Genomic DNA, 20,942 nt, shown 5'->3' on the forward strand with positions numbered 1-20,942 from the left:
TTTTTGTTTATAAGCAAGCACCAACTATCAGGCCAGCAGTGGGAACAGTCTCACGTACTGTATCTAAGTAAGTAGAGTGGGAAAATAAATAAGATTAGACAGCACAGGGCATCTGCAGGGTACACACAGACTGGTGCCCTAGAGCACTGCTTACACATCCTAACGGGAGCATGTTTCCCTCCCTTCTACTTCTCATTGCTTCTCACTTAATCCTTCTTTACCCTCTCCCTGGGTTTTGGTTTTCCTTTGCCCTCTGCTGGTACCTTTTCTTTATAATTCAGCTGACTTCTGAGCTCAAGAAATAGAAAAACACAAAGAAAGAGGCGTAGTTTTTGGTGTTGTTTTTCACTGTACTTAGTTGCATAAATATGATCACAATGTGGGGATAGTATGCTTCCATCTCCAAGGTCAATAATAATTGAGGCCAGAACCAGTGTGTGAACCTCTCAAAAATATAAATAATCTAATCATTGCAGTGAGCAGACCCTATTAAAATTCCTAACAGTGTGTACTTTGCAATGTCCTGATCACTAAAGATTTTAAAGGATGCCAAAATAAGAAACTTATTTGAAGGGCACAAAAAGCATCTGCAAAAAGATATGTCCTCTACACACCAGTTGTTGCAAGCAGGTGTTAAAAGTCTGTAGAGAAACCTGATGAAGAAACTAGATTCAGTAAAGACGCTAAAAAGAACACAAGCCTGAAAAAGAAAACATTGGCTGACATGTCCGGTTTGCTACAGGTGACCTGGATGGATGTTTCACCATGTTGTCAGGGCAAGCAAGGCGAGCACTGCTGGCCAAAACTCCACCTTCTTTTTTCATTGATATTTTCATTTTCATTTTTCCTGCTGTATATATTGACGGTTCACCATGTCAACCACTGCTCAAGGCTTTTAATTCAGCTGTTTTGTTTTTTGATTTTTTTTGTATTATTTATATATTTAATATGCTAAAAAGAAATATCATCAGGATGTGGGCCTGTGTTTTTAAACTCATGCACAACTGTTTTTTCATAGATATGTGGTTCTCAATGGACAGCAACTACAATATGTGATTTGTAGAATATGATACTGGACACTGAACAGATATTATAATATTATATTAAATATATAAAGTATTTAAAATTAATTCAACCAAAAGATATGTATTAATAATGGGGAACATTTTTCTGCAGAATAACATATGTACTAAATGTTTTCATGGTGTTTCATTGCCTTTTATCCTAATGAAATAGTTTGAAAAATTCATCAACCGCTTATCATTGTCAGCTAATAGGAAATAATAGGAAAACATTTATGTAAGATTAGATTGCAGAAAGGTGAAAACCTCCATGAACAGTGTAGACAGTCAGCATGAATAGTATGTTTTAATCTGATCTAATTTATCTTGAATTGCTAAATATTAGAGAAAAACGTTTTTGTTTGTGATTGTGGATGGGAGGGTGGTTAGTCTCTGCTTGGCTATCTGCAAAAGTAACTGCATGCCACTTGGTTTCATGTTGTATTATTTTAAGGAAGGCAACTTCACAGCAACACTTGAACATAGAATAGATTCACATTTTCACATTCCCGTTAAATATTCTGTTCATCAAAACAATGTTAAAATAAAATATTGAATTATAGATCACACACTTAAAGTTATTTTAAATTTAAAAGTAATTTTTCCTGTAAGTAATGTTACATAAAATCAGCAAACATGCAGAAAAGAAAACAACAGTAGAAACAGTAGCAGTTTTCACACAAAACCTCCATTTGAAAGTAACACCGAACCAGATATGCAGCTTTGCCTTTGGCCGTAAGCAAGGGGGTAACACTGACTGATGACAGTCATAACCCAGCAACAAAGAAAAAACAAAAACAACCTACCAAAACAATTAAAGGACAGGACAATAATTGTTGGCTTTAAATTAGCTGAAGAGATAAAGCGAGTTAGATCCAAATGGGGATTTGAAGTAGATTTCTGTCAGCAGAAGTGGCAGCTTGAAAGGTTGTAGAACCAATTAGTGTGTGAGTGAGGAGGAAAGAGGAAGTGAAAATGGAGCTTAGAAAGTGGAGGATGACATAAACATTAATCTAGACAGGTATGTGGGAGTAAAAACACTGCTGAGGGTATTGTAAAATAGGATGCGCTTTGCAGTGGATGTGTTTATTTTGTGACTATGACAAATCTGAAGGCAAGATAATATTTTAGCAATATTGTAGTCAACCGAAGATGAATGCAAAGCACACATCAGAGTAAACAGACTTTCATATCCCAGAACCATCTGGGGTTCAGTCATATTTCCTACAGCATGATTTTTTGGCAAGCTGCAGTTTTGCTTATAGCACAAACTCTCTAAATCAGTTTAATAGATAATTATAATAATAATAATGGATTGGATTTATATAGCGCTTTTCAAGGCACCCAAAGCGCTTTACAATTCCACTATTCATTCACTCTCGCATTCACACACTGGTGGAGGCAGCTACAGTTGTAGCCACAGCTGCCCTGGGGCAGACTGACAGAAGCGAGGCTGCCATATCGCGCCATTGGCCCCTCTGGCCAACACCAGTAGGGTCAAATGTCTTGCCCAAGGATACAACGACCAGGACAGAGAGCCCGGGAATCAAACCGGCGACCTTCTGGTTATAGATGCGCTTCCCAACCCCCTGAGCCACGGTCACCCAAAGATAAAGAAATGTTTCATAAACTGTAACACATCAAGTGTTACAACTGGACTTGAATGACAGAGAAATATAAAGTTGCTTGCACATGATAATGAATTGTGGCTTGTTTGTGATTGCGTCTATATTACAGCTTTGTGGAAATTGAACCATACCCCTGTACTGATGACACTTCATTGCCTCCAAATACAATATTCACTTACCTTTAAAATAGTGTAATAATAAGTCTTTTGTGTGTTTTCCTAGTTTATTATTTATTTATTTGTTTATTTTATTGAGGTGCATGATATATAACATTAACAGGTTAGTAGAATTGTACTATCAGACAGGATTGTGTAAAGGCACACATATCATTATATGTGTGCCTTTACACATGGACACATGGAAATTTATGCAGCATTAAAAGCACCCAAAAGTACAGGTCAGATTTTAGACTTTGGAACTACCGATGAATCCAGTGAGATTTGGAGCTCCTTTGTGGAGACAGGAGAACCTTACAGAAGTACAACCTTCAGTGCATCACTTCAACCATCAGGCCTTTTTGTTAGAGTTGGCAGAAAACCCATTCTTCACTAAAAGGCACATAACAGCCCCCAGGGAGTTAGCTAAAAGACATCTGAACAGCTCTCAGACCATGAAAAGCCAAAGCCGCAGGTTTGATGAAACAAAGGTGGCCTTTGGTCACAGTTCCCAAGGGCATGTGTAGAGGACAATCAGGCACCAAGAATCACCTCATAGGATTTTTTCCCCCCCACAATTGCTTTGTCTCATTCTGAAAGCTTTTTAAGTACAACTGTCAGAGCTGTATCATGGGACAAAACAAGTCTATTGTGTGTCTGCAAGCAGTAGTCGATCTAGTTATTGTTTCACCGAACTGAAAAATGCCTCTAATTGTTTTTCAGTGCTTTAACAAAAATAAGCTTTGTTCTTCTTGCTGATACTGATTGCTTATTGTACAGTATACGGGTGAGTTTTGTCCAGCTGAATGACATTCAGTATCACACTGGTATTTTTAGATTCTCATTTTAAACTGGGAGACAATTCATGAGAAAATTCCATGCTCTACAGTATATTAATTACAGATAGGCATGAACAATAGTATTTGAATCCTAGCTCCAAGATTAATGTTATCATCTTATTAATGAGCCACTGGCTGGCCCATTAATAAATGACAACTAATGTGGCTGCAGGATAATCGCTAATAGTTAAACAGCTAACATTAACATTTGCACCGGTCTGGCTAATAACTGTTTAATACTTTAATCTTGTTGAAACATGAGCTCCACTGACCTCCTCAAAGTGTCCTTCAGTGTTGTGAATGGTGACTACTTCAGCTGCTAGTGAGGGGAGGGGCTTTGTGCGTCCTGTCCGCAGATGCTGTGTGAAATTGTGTCAACTGGAAGAGGTGAAGATGGCACTGTTGGTGTGTTACTGCTGCAAATAAGTAAGCCAAGAAAATAAGCCAAGATTTTTTATTTACTTATTTATTTATTTTTGCACTGATTAGTATCTGAGTGTTGGCTTCTTTTTTTGACAACCATGATTTACAGTGAAAATCATGGTTGTCAGAATCAGTCATCCATATGTAACACGTGCACTTCTTCAGCAAAAATCAACAGATTGCACCTCCAAATAGCTTAAAATTCCACAATTTGTCATATTTTTGATGGACATCTGTTTCTCTTATTAATAATGCATATATGATGTCTTCCCTCACAGGGGACCAGGGAAGAAGTCTCCTTCCATGGTGCAACCATGCCCTAAAATAACTTTTCAGTGTCCTCACGGCTAGCATTCATGGTGTATAACAAATGATGTTGTGGCTGGTGGTTGCATACTTACCAACATCATGCTAAAAAGTGCTCCTCTCATATTTTATTCAGAACAGTGGAAGGAACTTGGTGGAAGTTAACATTATCCAACACAGTTACATAATTTTGTATTCCCACCCTAGTGGGAGACACTAGGGTCTCTTTAGGTCAGGTTGGGTGTTATAGGGATGTGTAGAAGTACCAGCCATAAACATGGCAGAATACATTGGTCTGATATGTCAGTCAAAATGGTATCCATCAAAGCTCAGCTGAGAGGATGCAGTAATGTTTACATGCTGTATGTCTGTATGTCTGTCGCTAGCATGAGCCTGTTGTCACTGGAAAATGGATGGATGCAGACCGAAGAGGTCAATCGATATAGTTCAATATATAGATAATAGTTCATGCTCACAACAAGGTTTGCAGATTTTTTTATATCCACTTTTACTTCTGTGTGAATGGTCCTGGTAACTTTTACACCGATAAACAGTTCTTAATGCCCTTAGTCACTTGTCAGATGCAGCACTTATTCCACTTCAGCCGTCAGGGCCTCTACTCCAAACACTACCAAGATGATGTTGTGTGATCTGGTAGGAAGGCTTCTGTCCCCCTTGTAGCCTGAAAGATTGTCGCATTTGAGGGTTTATCATAGATCACCATGTCCTTCTCACATCATGTCAGCAGGCTACAATCTAAAGATTAACCTAATGATGTAGTATTCCCAAACAGATTGTTCTCCACCTTAGCTTTGATGGATAAACAGACCATTCTTGTGTTAGACTAACGCCGGTCAGCACACAACGGTGAACTATGGAGATAGATATTCTTACTTTTCATACTCTGTATTTCTCTGGTAAGTGGTTAACCTCATGAACCTGTTGTAATATGCATTAGTTCGTGCTCTTCATACCTTTACCGTGTCACTGAGATCACTGCTCTTCTTTCTCTTTAAATTTTAAAAAACTGTTAACTGAACAAAGTCATCCTCAACTAAAATAATAGGGATCACTCCATATATTGCCACTTTTGCAGCTGTTTCCCAACCTGCCAGTACCCCCCTAACTTTTTCTGCTAATGTTTCTGCATTTTGTTCTTTTGGTGTGTTTTTTTTTTTCCTATTTATCTGCTTCTCTGATGTCTTTCTGTTGTTTATCTTGATGATGTTGCCTCTTAATTACATGTGTTATGTTTATATAATGTCCATATGCTTGTATGTGTGTTCTTATGGTACATAACTAGTGGTTAGTTAAAATGGTTTCAAATTTGTGCAGGTGCCCTTTTAGCTGTTGATATTTCTGCCATCAAATGTTCTTAACATCTTGTCAGGTTTTTTTTTAAAACAAAGGTAAATAAATATAATAGTTAAAAAACACAAAAGAAACCAAAAAATTGGTTTCAATTCTACCAAGAAAATCGATGTGTTAGACTTGTTAGATAAATCCACACGAAGTTTGATGCTCTAACTGCAGCCAAAGATGGCTAAGTACCTACTAAGGAATGCACTTAGCAAAACACTTCGAAGGTCTGTTTTTGCTTTGAACTGGAGTACAGTGTCTGAGGAAAGATATTAATTTTACATTTCCATTACAAGATAAACCTGTATCAAAATCTTGAAAACTTAACCTCATATGTCATCCTGTAGCTTTTTATTTCTCAGTCGGCAAACCCTAAATGTATACAACATTAATAAAGTATTTCTTTCCTTTTGCATATTTTGCAGGGCCCATTCTTGGCCTTTGTCACTCACAGCTAATGGATGTCTTTACCCAGTATGCCTACAATGACAGTTTCTATGACAATGGAACATGGAGCTTCAACGATACAGACCAAGAGCAGAAGCACCCCTACAACTACTACGCCATGCTGCTTACTCTGCTCATCTTCGTCATCGTCTTCGGCAACGTGCTGGTGTGTATGGCTGTGTCCAGGGAAAAGGCTCTGCAGACCACCACAAACTACCTGATCGTCAGCCTGGCTGTCGCTGACCTTCTGGTGGCCACACTTGTTATGCCCTGGGTTGTCTACTTAGAGGTAGGATTGTAGAAATTCACGCACACACACTCTCTTTGCCCATATTCGAAGAGACATATAGCCTGACATGACCTATGCAGCAGACATGCTCTTTTATTTCTTTTTCTTAAACCTTTTTTTCCCCTCTGTGTCTCGGGTTTTCAGAAAGCAGAAAATTGCCATCTTAAAAAGCAGTATTTAGTTTTCTTTTTAAATCATTCTTTTTAGAAAGGGGTTAAAAAACTGGAAAGGGCAGGACTTTAAGTGAAATTGCATGCCAGTAAAATAATCTTGGTGAAAAGGATTTGAGCCAAACAGTCACCCACAGTTAACTACAGGTCACAGGCTCAAGGTGATACAAAGGTGAAGACTAATGTGTTCACATCAGTCCTGCAGTGGATAAAGGCCTGTAATGTAGTCCCACTATGTGACAACAGCAAAATGTCAGAGCAGTCTATTTGAACAAGAGCTGGATGTTAGGCTATAATTCACCCAAATACTGGGCTACATCCTTTCTCATTCAGAGAACTGCTGCATTTGTTTTTTAAATGAATTATGGTACATCATTTAAATATGACACATCGGAATCACGTTTTTAAAGAGAAGGCAGACTTCGATGTTTCATAATAGCATGCACATCCTGCCAAGTGAGTGGGATGTGGTCGGTCTTTTTGAAAAATCTTTGCCCATCTCTGGAAGCTACCTCCTTCATCCTGCGGTTATTTCTGACCATTAGGCTTCAGGTCACGCTGTCTGATGTAGGAAAAAAAAGCAATCTAAGACTGCGGGGACTTTAATCCCCCCATGTTTCTCAGAAACTCTTGATGATTATCACTTTAACCAGATTATAGTGCATTTAAAGAATTTCATAGCCCAACTCTGTCCGTATGATCTGGGCATATTTTTTCAAATAAACAAAAGAATACTTTTGTGGTCATTGCCAAAAACAATCAGATTCAAGCTCGTTCATGCATAAAGTATCCAACCTGCACATTCTGTTTGTTTTTATCCAAATTATTTACTTGTTGTCTCTGTTGATTTGGCCAGCTGGATACATGCAGAGGGAGCCTACATCAAAGCGGATCGCATAAGTGGGAGATGAATTGTAATCAGCAACGTATCAAAGCCCACAAATTACAGCATAAAACTTTATCAATAAAAGATAGCATTTGATATCAGAAAAGTAAGTCTTTGATGGTGTAAAGAGATTTAACTGAACAAGTGTGCGTTACTAAGTGTAACACATTTGAAGTACGGCGAACACTAAAACTACTCCGGATCTTTCATCAAATATAAGTCACAGCATGCTTTTGGACAAAAATCTGACTGTTTGCTGTTCCTTTATAGGATCTGTTGTGTGCAAACATAACATCAGATTACAAAACACTCACCGAGTAGTTGGCTGCTCTTGTTTCTCCTGATGCCCCACACTTAGTTCTGGCTCTACACATCATAAATGTAGTTTGGCAAAATTATTCATGTAAATCTATAGGAATCAAAGTCTAGCTCGATAGGATTATTATTTTACTTAGCTAAATGTTTGGCGTCTGTGTTTTCCATTCAATCTACATCTCTTACAGTTAAATGGGGGGGGAGACCCACATGAGCAGATTGGTGCATTAAGAAACAGATTTCTTCAATTTTATAGCCATTTAATCCAAACAGGCTAATAACAGCAATTTGGAGAGTGAAGTCCTCCTTAGAATAATATGCTGGGAAGCAAGTGCTGGCTGTTTGTCAAAGTCAAAAGGGATTACTTCCCAGCTTGTGTTTAGAGTGGGATGCTCATCTGATTCTGGTGTGTCCCTCCAAGGCTGTCAGGCCTCCTACTAATGTGAGATGGGATAAAGTGAGACGCTAGTAGTTGGTCCGCTAGAAATCCTTGAAAATAGGAAATTATTTGGAACTGCTGCACAGTTCACATCATTTTGAGGTAAACACCAGACAGTTTCATAATCTCTGGATTAGCGTGTTGAGTGAAGATGGCCTTATATGTTCAGAGCTCACAACGGAGGAATTTAGGCAGAGATTTGTCAATTATTCAACTCATGTTCTTCATAACATCTTTCTTCCATCACGGACACCATCTGAAATTAGGCTTCGTTTCAGATGATTAAAACAAACAAACTTCATGACAATACTTACAATATTGTTTTTGTTTTATTCTGTTTTTTGCTGAACTCGGAGAGGCCTTTCTTCAAGCCTCATCTTTCCTTTTTGTTCCTATTTTTCTGTATTCATGTGTAGGCACTGAATTTTTTTAGAATGCCACTGACTCAGGTCATCATGTAACTCGCGTATTAACTCGTGTTAAGAATGTAACAGCATGAACTACAGTGGGAACATAGTCACAGAGTGTGGGCAGGTTATTCAACTTGCCCTTTATTATTAAATACTAAATTTGCATTAATTAGTGCAGGTTTTGCTTTCTGCCTAGTGTGACTGATTTAGAAAGCGTACGGAGGGAACATTTTGCATAACTAGAAGTTGAGAGTTAGTTTAAAGTAAGGGTGAATAAAACGTGTATATAGTAGAATATTTGCTTTCAAGGTGTTGCCTCATGTCTTTATAGCATCCACACAGCAGGCAGATGTTTGAAAACTACTGCAAACCAAATGGCTCATAAATGTAATCAGTGGAAAATATTCATCATGCCAACAACTAAACCTGTTAGTCTATTACCTTGGAGTGCATAATTGGCGATCAGCTACAGTGACCTGGTCAGAGCCATGAATTTAATGAAGGCTATGAACAGTGTTGCACAAAAACTGCAGGAATAAACACCCGCCTTACCTGCGGAGGCAGCTAATGCTGTAGTTTAAATCCTGTTTAAGGCTTTGTAAAGAATATGCTGTCAGGCATTGTGGCTGATATGTGTACAGAATTTCAATTTGGAAACCAGAGAAAGTTTGTAGAGTAGAGTGATGGCTCCTGTTGTATAGGGGTGGGCGATAGAAACGATATAAATTTGGCCAACGATAGAGATTTTGACTATATCGCTCTATCGCGATAGCGCATGTTGATGATGTCATCAAGCTGCGCCTGTTTTGGTCAAAAGCATCGCAGCGGCTAAAACCATTATCATCTGCAAATTATGGCGGGCGACAGTCATAGCAAAGAGATGAAGCACTTTTGAAATATGGGGAAAGCCAAAAACTGCGCTTCCTCCACTTCCGTAACATTGATACATTAATGTTGAATTCTCTCGCAGCTGTTCTATTCCCATGTTGTTGCAGTATATTAATAACTAACCTCGTATTGTGGATGAATAATCTCAGTTGTTCTCCTGACTGAAGTACAGCATCCTGCTATGCGATTGCATTTGTCCCTAACCACCAGAATCCTGCACGTTAACTTTTATCGAGTGGAAAAAAGTTGGCATCCATCCTCCAGCTTCACTGTGCTAATGTTATGCTAACATAGCTGTGTCGCTAGCAATCACGTAGCACAACATTATATACCAGGTAGTCCAACTTCAGTAACCCTACAAACTAGGGGTGGGTTTTTATAATCGATTTATTGATTAAAATCGATTCTGGCTTGGATAATGTAAAATCGATTCATTAAAATCCTGAATCGATTTTTTTATATAAATTTATTTTGCCCGAAATGCCAGAATCTCAGGTGAAATCTCACAAAATTTCAACAGCCACCAAACAGCTAAGACAGTAAATGAGAGCAGGAACACGGATTCTGCACAAAGACTTAAACACACAGCGCAACCCGCGGATCAGAATCAGTTAGATGTTGCCTTTCTCACAGTCGGGGCTGAAAGCCGACAGCTCGCTGATTCTGATCTGTCGGCGGGTCTGCGCTTTGTGTTTTTCCGGCCTTTTATGTGCTGATTCTAAAGCTGTTAGTTTGATGTCTCTCTAAACAATATTGACCGAACCAGCAGCAAAAGAAGATCCAAACTATGCTTCACATAAACATCGTCATGAATTCAGTGTACTTTTACTGTTATGCTTCGACCACGATGCACAGCTGCCCCCCCCCCCCGCTCTGTACTTCAAGAACAGTTTCCCGTCTAAAAATCTGTTTTCTTCATTATTCGATACTTCCGACGCTTTTTTTTTTTCGTTTTATATACTTCCAAAAAGAAAACCTAATTTCTGCCGTTCAATACTGAACAAACATAAACTAAAATTATGCAAAATGCAAAACGTTTAGTCGTGTCTCTAATAAAACCGCTGTAACTTCAGAGGTAATGTTCATGTGTTGATTAATGGTTTTCTTTCATTTTTGATGTACTGCAGAATATTTTTATAAAATCCCAGGCCAGGAAAATCACCTTCATGTTTTTCTGTGTTTTATCCTCAGCTACTTTGACACAAAGGCATCTGCTGTGATGCTCACACCTTTGATAAAGTCTTGCGTGTGTCAGCTTCCTTTTTATAGATACAAAAATATGTAAATGTACTGATCTGAATTATAATATTTCTGACTGTCAAAATTTCCCAGATTCAAATCGAATTGAATCGAATCGAATTAAATCGAATCGTGGATCGAATCGATTCGGGACCTTGTGAATCGGAATTGAATCGATTCTAGAAATCAGTGACGATACCCAGCCCTACTACAAATGCCACTGCTGTTTAGTTTTCTGTCTTCATTTATGTCGGAACTGGTAGCAGAGCTGTACGTTTTAATTAGTTTAAAAAATCTCTCAGTCAGAACATGGTATGAAATGTTTAGGTGTAAACTAGCGAGCTAACTTCCTGTTAACTTCTAACTCCATTAAATTTAACAAATTCTGTTTTCATGGACGCATGGATGTTAAACTTAATTGTTACACCCGATAAAGCAGCAATGCTGATGATTTAATTAAAGATGAAAGAATTTAGACCGTTTTTAACTCTTAGTGTTTGTTTTACTTTGGGACCTGAAGTTGACGGAGTTTTGGACCCATATTACTCCGCAAAGCTCCTCACTAGGCAGCCGTAATGCTCTGACAATCCATCAAGCAGTGCGGCTTACCAAAGCTGTACTAAAACATTTTTTAACAGATTTCTGCACGCAGAAATCGGTTCGAGGTCAGTAAGCACAACCAGAATTCATACATAAGGAACACTCTCAATTTTTGAGAAAATTAAAGGATTTTTAGTGTGGAAAATACGTTATACAGAAGAAAAGAATATATCGTGATATATATCGTTACCGCACATGCTTCAAATTATATCGCGATATGAATTTTAGGCCATATCGCCCAGCCCTACTGTTGTATTTACTTCTTTTGACATTTTCAGGGAAAAATCTCATCTGACTGATGAGTGACATAACCCCATTTTTGTAGTAAAGCTCTACATGTGTACATTACAGCAGCGGTCCCCAACCTTTTTTGCGCCACGGACAGGTTTATGCCCGATAATATTTTCACGGACCGGCCTTTAAGGTGTCACAGATAAATACAACAAAATAAAACTAGTACCGGTACCGAAAAAAAAGAAGATTTATTCATAACACACGTGAAAAGACCCAGGAAAACCGAGTTAACGATAAAAACAATAACAAACCGATAAAAACCTTGAAAACCATACATTTCACACCTGAGCCTTAGCTCTCGCGGCCCGGTACCAAACGACTCACGGACCGGTACCGGTCCGAGGCCCGGGGGTTGAGGACTGCTGCATTACAGAGTCAAATTTCCATTTTTACCAATATGATTATTTATTCATGTATGTATTTATTGGTTATTTGCCTATTTACGTACACTATATTGCCAAAAGTTTTCCCTTGCCTGCCTTCACTTCACATGTGAACTAGAATAACATCCTATTCTTATTCTTCATCGTTTAAATGACATCTACCCATCCTCTGCAGACAACAGTGTCAACTCTCCTGCGAAGGCTTTCCACAAGGAATTTTTTTTTACTATTCTTCTAGAAGCATATTTGTGAGGTCAGACTGTTGTTGGACGAGAAGGCCTTGCTCACAGTGTCTGCTCTAATTTATCCCAAAGGTGTTATATCAGGTTGAGGTCAGGACTGTGTAGGCCAGTCAAGTTCTTCCACACCAAACTCGCTCATCCATGTCTTTATGGTCCTTTCCTTTCTTTGTGCACTGGTGCGCAGTCATGTTGGAAAATCAAGGGGCCACCCCCAAAACGTTTCCACAAAGTTAGGAACATGTGCAAAATGTCTTGGTATGCTGAAGATTAAAGTGTTCCTTTCACTAGAACTAAGGGGCCGAGCACAACTCCTGAAAACCAACCCCACACCACACCAACAAACTTTTACTTGGCACAATGCTGTGAGATAGGTACCATTCTCCTGACAACTTCCAAACCCAGACTCTTCCATCAGATTGCCAGACGGGGAAGCATGATTCATCGCTCAAGATAACATGTCTCCATTCCTCTAGAGTCCAGTTTTAACCCAACTGCATCAGACGCTGCATCGCATTTCATAATGTGGATACAGCTGTTCTGATGAGCCCCTTGAGGAGACTGTTGTTGTGATTTAGTTCTATATAAATAAATTGAATTGAGGTAATCTGAAAGCCACATAAAATTTGGAGATCTGTAGCTACTGATTCTGTAGAAATTTGATGATCTCTGCACACTATGCACCTCAGCATCTACTGACCCCGCTCTGTGATTTTGGCTGGCCTACCACTTCATGGCTGAGTTGCTGTTGTTGTTGTCATAATACCAATAAGAGTTGACTTATATTTAGTTGTGAGGAAATTTCTAAACTGGACTTGCTGCACATCCTATCACATTACTATGTTGGAATTTACTGAGCTGCTATGGGCGAAACATTCATTCGAAAATGTTTGTAGACGCTGTCTGCATGCCTAGGTGCTTGATGTAATACACCAGTGATCATTAAAGTGATCCAAAAAACACCTGAATTCAATTATTTGGATGGGCATGAGAATCTTTTTGGAAATTTTCTGATTTACTTTAATGTATCACATTCATCAGCCACTTTTTAAGGTACAGAAGTTCAGCTGCTTGTAATGGGAAATAATCTAATCAGCCATCACATGGGAGCAACTCAATGCATTCAGGGAAGTAGACATGGTCAATACAACCTGCTTTATGTCAAACTGAGCATCAGAATGGGAAAGAAAGCAATTTAAATGATTTGAATGTGGCATGTTTGTTGTTAAAAGTCGAAGCATATCAGAAACTTAAAATACTGGGATTTTTCCACTTGACCATGTGTAGGATTTGCAAAGATCCTAAAAGACAAAGTCAGTTCTATATTTAAAAATCTGCTTAATACCAGAGGTCAGAGGAGAATTGCCAGCCTGCTCCCAGTTTAAGGCAATGGTGTCTCAAATAGACACTCATTACAATCATAGTATGCAGAAGAGCATCTCTGAATGCATAACACATTGAACCTTGAAGCAGATGGGCTACAGAAGCAGAAGAGCACACTAGGTGCCACTCTTGTCTAAAATTATTACCATTCATCAAAGTTGGAAAAATATTGCCGCTGTGCTTGGAATCATTGTCCTGTTGCATGACAATATTTTGGCAAAGCTTTAACTCTCTGACTGATAGACTTAGATTTGGCTCTACAATGCTTTTATATACAGAGATGTTCATAGTCAACTCAATGACTGCAAAGTCCCTGGATCCTGTAACTGCAAAACAAGCCCAAATCACACCAAATGTGGTGGTGTGTATTAAAGCCAGATTTATAGCCAGATATCTCCACTTTGCTCTTTCCTGCCCAAAGGACATTATTCCAGAAGTCTTGTAGCTCAAAATCTGAACTTATGAATCTTACAATAAGAATCAAGCTGCTTTGCAAGGTAGACACCACAAGTCAAAACATGCACAAAAATTGTTAATTGTAGTAAAGGTGGGAAGAAAAACATTGATGTTCAAAGACATGTAGCACTTCTGTCAGTAAAACACAGATACTGATGCTCCACCCTGCTGAGTAAAAATAGCATTTTTAAAATAATACATTTTCCTTCTTTTTAGTTATAAAACATTAATAAAAGATAAGAATTAATAAAACAGCACATTATTTTGACTGTCAAAGGAATGACTCATTTAAATCCAAATCAGCTAATCCTTTCTCCAGTTGACAAATGAGAATTCATTTGACTAGTAAATGATGTATCTCACATAACATCCTTATTTCTACTTTTTCCCAGCATTGTAGATTGAAATCAAATGCCAATACCCTCTAAGTGATATGCATATGCATAAGTGGTATGCATAATATGAATTATAGATGATAATTCACCAAAAAAATGAGCTTGGCAAATAAAAATGACACTGCAGTATTACAAGAAAACCCATTATGGGAATGGAAAGTTCTTCAAACAATCTACTAATTTGCAAACAAAGATGCAGTCAATTAATTTCAATAATGAAGTGAAGTGCAGGATTTAAGGAGAAACAAATAAACCCATCATTAAAATTCAATAATATAATAGCACTGTTGTGTGTTGCTGATGGACAACATTAGTAAACTTGTCATAATTTCTATCTTTTTATTGCCTACATTTTTCATTTGTTGCCAGAAGCATAATGCCATTGGGTTAATCATCCCATTCCCATTCTCATGAATGAAATATTTCTGAACATGCTGAGGTAATATCTTCAAATTTGGCACAAATGACTCAAAATGAACAGATTTGAATAAATCGCACGAAAGTAAAGACCTCATAACACAACGTTTTCAACTGAATACACTTATAATGACAAAAATCTATATAAATATTTCACAGCATAAAATGATGATGTGTCATAATTTAACTTCAAAAGATTAAAGTCATCTTCACTTTAACAGAAAAATGCAAACGGTGGGATAACTGAGAAGGACAGATCGATGTTTCCTGACAGGGGATCACGCCAGTTTTGGCACACATGCATTTATTATGACTGTCTTGTAAAAAGCTGTTTAATATCCACAAAAGGTGTTTCGCTACATAGACTGAACAGACCTCAGTTGCAGCCACAAGGACATGAAATGGCTTTCAGCTCTTGTAGGCCTTTTAAATTTTAACACTAAAATTTGTTCGCAGCTCTAGCAGGACGGGAACTTGCACGGGTGTGTTGGAGTAGCTTTGACTGAAAAATAAAAGTCAAGTGCAAGGAGCAAAAGGATGATAGCAAAGAGAGAAACAGTCAAAATGAAAGCATACTATCATAGTGGTGCTTAGCCACAGTGAAGAGAAACGTCAAGAGTTAAAGGTTGGAAAATTGTGGAAAAGAGAAGAGAGGAGAGGTGAAATCAGTTTTCAGGGCAACAGAAAACTGGCTATAACGACACCAGCAAAAAGTTACAGCTCTTTAATGATGGGAGCTTAGTTTTATGAAGACACATCCACAAGACAAAGATTAATCAGCCAGGCAGGAGTTGCCCCTGAACAAACACATCTCCCTTACCCTTGATAGAGCTGTGGGAGGAAACAGGCAGGCTTCAGTGTCAGACAAGCTGGGCGGCTTCAGACCTGTCACAACATCACTGATGTTGGTTTCATCATGAGCTTAGATCATACAGCTGAGAGCAACGGTGGCATGAATTCAAACAGGTTTCGATCTCGTCTTTGATCAAACGCTTCCTCGAGCTAAAGAGTAGGATACATGGTAAAGAATACTTGTCTTGTCTAAGGAGGATGTCTATATGTTTTTGAAGCTTTTACTTCTTACCACTGTAAGTGGAGAGATAAGATAATCTGTCAAATTTCAACTAGTCACTTGTAAAATTCTTCATAAAAAAGAAACTGACATATTATTTGGATTTGGAGCTCTTGCAAAATGTTTATGACAGCAAGAAATCTCTTCATGTGATAGAACGGATGCTTTTTTAATACTTACTCATTCATAATTCAGTCATCCATTCTTTCCTCTTATGTCTCAGTTTTGTTCCTTTGCTTCTCTCTTTGTGTTGCCAAGTTTGAAATGATATGGGAAATTATGCAAGAAGGCTTTAGTGTCAGGTTTGCTTTTTATTGCTGAACACAAACACATTATTTTTGCCAAGAAGCTTCCATTGCTAGCATATTGACTTTTTTCTGTTGACTCTGGCAGTTAACTGTCATTTGTGGATGTTTTCCTCTCCTAGGTGGTGGGAGAGTGGCGCTTTAGCAAGATCCACTGTGACATCTTTGTCACTCTGGATGTGATGATGTGTACAGCCAGCATCCTCAATCTCTGTGCCATCAGCATTGATCGGTGAGTTTGCCACCTCGCAGATTGTTTAGCCTGTTATGATTCCAGCATGGATTTCCGATGGAAATCTTTACCTGCTGAATAATATGAAACAGAAAACTGGTGTCTTTTAACTGCATGACCATCAAAGCACACACAGCTATTAACAAACAAAATGAGATTTTTAAGCCAGGAATACACCATAACAACACATTCAGTTTCTGTTTATCTGCAATACTGATTACCAGCCACCAGATGTTCAGGACAGAAATATGTATGCACATCAATATGGCATATTGATGCAATTTTGGAACTAAAATGAGTGCATTATCCAAGGACCACCTGTAAGACAGGTGCTGTGGAGAGTGAAATCTAATAGCATATTTGTGGGTGCCTGCACACTGTCAGCAGCAAACTTTTCATAGACATATGCCAGGGTTAAAAATTTTAAAAATAGATGAACTTTAGCAAAGGTTTAACTACCGGGTACAAAAATTAGCAAATCACTGAAAAGGATTTCATCTTGAGTAATTAATTGTTAATTGAATATGTAAAAATAAATACATTTTGTAATATAAATATACACCAAATTTAAAAAAAAGAGTTTTAATTAATTAAGTCTTTAAGAAAAAATAAATAAATATTTGCTGAACCCAATTTCTCAAATAAATATTGTTTGAAATAAACATCTTAATGCCTAGTGTGTCATGTTTAATACATATAGTTTTTTTGTGTGGTTTGGGGATTTCTGCATAATCAGTGTAATTTTTTAAATCCTGAAAAACCTAAATAAATTGCACGATGTATTTTTAAGCATTTTTTAATGTCAGATGTAGCAAATTAAAGGACATTTAAATATAATTTAATCAATTTTATTAAGCAGATTTGTTAGATGGTTCAATAAGCTCAATAAATGGTTCAGAAAATTTGAATTTCCTGGCAGTTATTTCATAGGTCATGCTATAAAGGGTTAAGTCAATGTGATGACTTGTCAGATGGTGTTTTGGGTTAGTTGTTAATTTTTAGTTAACTGCTGAGTAAACCCCAAACACCATTTACAAAAAAGTTGCGATGGACAAGGCCGAGAATCAACACTGGATGCCTGTGATCTTAAGATCCTCAGATGGCAGTGCAATAAAACAGGAATCCTCCTGTCATAAGAATTCCTGCATGGGCTCCGGAACACTTCCAGATAATATTGTCTATAAGTTGTATAAGTTTCATGATCCATAAATGCTGCCATCTTCTGTGACCCAAAGCTCATTTAAAATGGACTGAAGCAAAGAGGGAAACAGTTCTGTGGTCAGACAAATCGAAATTTCTTACATTTTTTGGAAAATATGAATGCCACATCATCCACACTACAGGAGCGGGAGAGAGACCATCCTTGTTGTTAAGCCTGCATCGCTGATGGTATAGGGGTGCATTAGTGCATGTAGAAATGGCTGATTGCAGGTGTAGAAAGGCACCATCAGTGCAACATATAGAGCAAAACAAACGTCACTTTTTCAGGGACGGCCTTTCATATTTTTGTAGGACAGTGTTAAAAAGCATGCCGCTAATATTACAACAGCATGGCTTTGTTATGTAAGAGTCCGAGTGCTGAAACAGCCTGTCAGCAGACCAGATCTTTCACCAACTGAAAATATTTGGCACATCATGAAACAAAAAATAGGACAAAGAAGTCCAGCAGCAGCCCCCCTCAGTTCCCAGATATTTACAGACTGTTGTTAAATGAATAGAGGACTCTAAATTGTGGTAAACATGGCCCTGTAACGACTTTTTAGAGAACTGCTTCTGCCATAAAATAAAAATCAACCTTTTTTTGTTTTAAAATCATGATTTTTTTTTCTATAATCTGTTGTGAATGGAATATGGGTTTATCAGGTTGTATTTACACTTTGGAGCTGGGGTTATGAATATTAAATCCTGTGATCAAGTTCCAGTAATGCCATGCATGCAGTCTGGCCAGTGTAATGTGTGAATTGTCCCCCTGTAGTCTAGACCTGCCTCACAACACAGGGTGTTTCTTGGAATCCCAAGTATGAAAAAGGCACCACTTAGTTTCTAAATGCTAACATAACATAACACAATGCTAAACTATACTATACTTATTGCGTAAATTTTATTATTTAAAAAAACATATACATTAAATGCAAATTTGTTTTCTGTCTTTCCTTTAAAGTTGTCATCCTGAATCATTAGTCATTTGTTTTTTATGCAATTCACAAACGACATGTTTTCTGTGAGAGAGTGCAGACAAAGCAAACAATCTACATAGTCATTTAGACTGCAGAGCTTGCTGGCTTTTCAACCAAATTAGCTGCAAAAATCCTTAAAATAATCTAAGAGCGGAAGACTTTGACTGTGGTTTAGAACTAAACTTGTAGCAAACAGTCAGGTTTATAGAGCATATTTGCTTAAAAAGGTTTTTGCTGCAGCTGAGACCACAGAGAGCAAGGAATGCATCAAAAATATTAACACTAGTGGAAAACTAAAAGAGTGAGCTGAGGGATGCTGAAATGTTCCACAGACCTGAGTCATATTTGAAAGTTTCTTTAGTAGAGGTGGCAACTACATTTACACAGCAGCTTAATAATGCCATTATTAAAGATATTCGATGCATTAATAAAAAGTGCAATTTAAAAATAACAGTGAATAATATCACTTTAGATTAATTACAGTATCTCAATTATAGTAGCTTACAAACATCTAAAAGTACACTGTAAAGCTTTGACTATCAGTATTAAAGCCATGTGATATAATTGTGTAAATCTGAATGCTAAATGATGTACTATAAGCAAGAAAGTTTCAATGAGTATAGGTTATTAAGCATTCATTTTACATAATTCACTCATATATCCTAACTAAGTGTCAGTAGTAAAACAAAGTTTGAATTTTTATGTTACTCACATAAATTGTCCTCCTGTAAAGATGTAAAGATGATCAAAATACCAAAGAGCCTCTCACATGCAAAAAGGGTGTAAAATTAAGATTTAGATGAAAGTATTAAATAAAACAAAAGGCTCAGGTTTGAATATTAAACTGAGCCAGAGGCATTCATAATTCAGATTAATGATTGCATATTACATAGTATGTGTTACAAACAGCATATGCATCAATATTATTTAATAACAACATGAAATATTTTTATAATAAAGAATTAATACAGATTATTTTAACAAAGTCAAAATAGCTTAAACGTAGCACTTCAGTGTTATATTTTTCTAGCATCAGTTTTTAACTATCTGCTCAGATACAGTCTTTCAGAACGCCCATTACGTACACAGTAGTTTGATTCATTGTTTAAATATTGATCGGAACTGCTTAAAATCAATAGTCTCTGTTTAATTCAACATAACAGTGCAAGAACACTGCTTCTTGTCTTGTCAATAAACGTGGATTCTTTAAAAACTAAATTCTCTCATTTTGTTCTGTGATTTAAAAAAAAACTGTTTAACGATAGTGCTGTGATTAAACTTTATGTAATTTTTTGAAACTTACACTTGAAGGCTGTTCATGGGAATATCAAGGATATATTTACCACATTTTCCATCCATCTATTCTCTTCTATCTTCATTTAATTTAATTTAATTCTTTCACGATTAATTTAAAGATACGCTAAAGGAGCATATCCAGTGACACTGATTTATTTCTCCATTTTAAAGAAGTGATCTGCATCCACAGCAAAATTAAATGGGTTCTTCTTTTGCCAGTGTTGTGCCTTTCCACCTATGGTCCTATAATTACACTTTGTAGATATCGCATAGTCTTGCTGACTAGTAAACAAATACAATAATCTCATAACTCCACACAGGCTTTCACTTTAGTGTAGTAATAAATATTCACCTTGGTCACATTTTCAGCTCTTACTGAGGTGAGTGAATTAGAATACAGATGACTTGTATGTGGAGAAAATCTTATTAATCTGAATAATGTGATCGTATATCGCTGTTTTTGTATGTAAATGAATGTTTCAAGCACGCTAGAGAGGAATCTCACCTGAATTTACATTTAGATATCAGTGATATGGCCTGTGCTTGTTTGCCGCATATTTGTGAATACCAAATATGTGAATCATTGTGACAGAATCAAGAATCACTTCACCTGGCTTTGGCACGGTTAAGGATCCACTCACATGATGGCGATTTATTTGCAAAGATTCATATAACAGTCACAGATAAATGTGTTTCCAGCTCTAGGCAGCACAGTAATTTATACATCCAAGGATTGCTTCCTGCTGTGCTAACTTTGTTCTTATTCTCTAATGTGGAGCAAATTGGGGTGTGATGAAATTATGGGGTCTATTTCTGTGTGCAAATGTAAGTATTCACTC

At 37.4% G+C, this 20,942-nt stretch overlaps 1 protein-coding gene across 1 annotated transcript in view; it reads left to right on the top strand.

Annotated features, from left to right (window-relative positions):
* drd2a (dopamine receptor D2a) overlaps nucleotides 1-20,942 on the top strand; it is a 48,529-nt gene that overhangs the window by 21,252 nt on the left and 6,335 nt on the right. Inside the window, exons 2-3 of the mRNA XM_004543724.3 lie at nucleotides 6,197-6,507; nucleotides 16,521-16,630. Of these exons, the coding sequence (XP_004543781.1) occupies nucleotides 6,229-6,507; nucleotides 16,521-16,630 (389 nt within the window). The 5' untranslated portion in view covers nucleotides 6,197-6,228. The remainder of the gene's footprint in view (nucleotides 1-6,196; nucleotides 6,508-16,520; nucleotides 16,631-20,942) is intronic.

This window comes from Maylandia zebra, linkage group LG14, assembly GCF_041146795.1.
Source record: "Maylandia zebra isolate NMK-2024a linkage group LG14, Mzebra_GT3a, whole genome shotgun sequence".
NCBI lineage: Eukaryota > Metazoa > Chordata > Actinopteri > Cichliformes > Cichlidae > Maylandia > Maylandia zebra.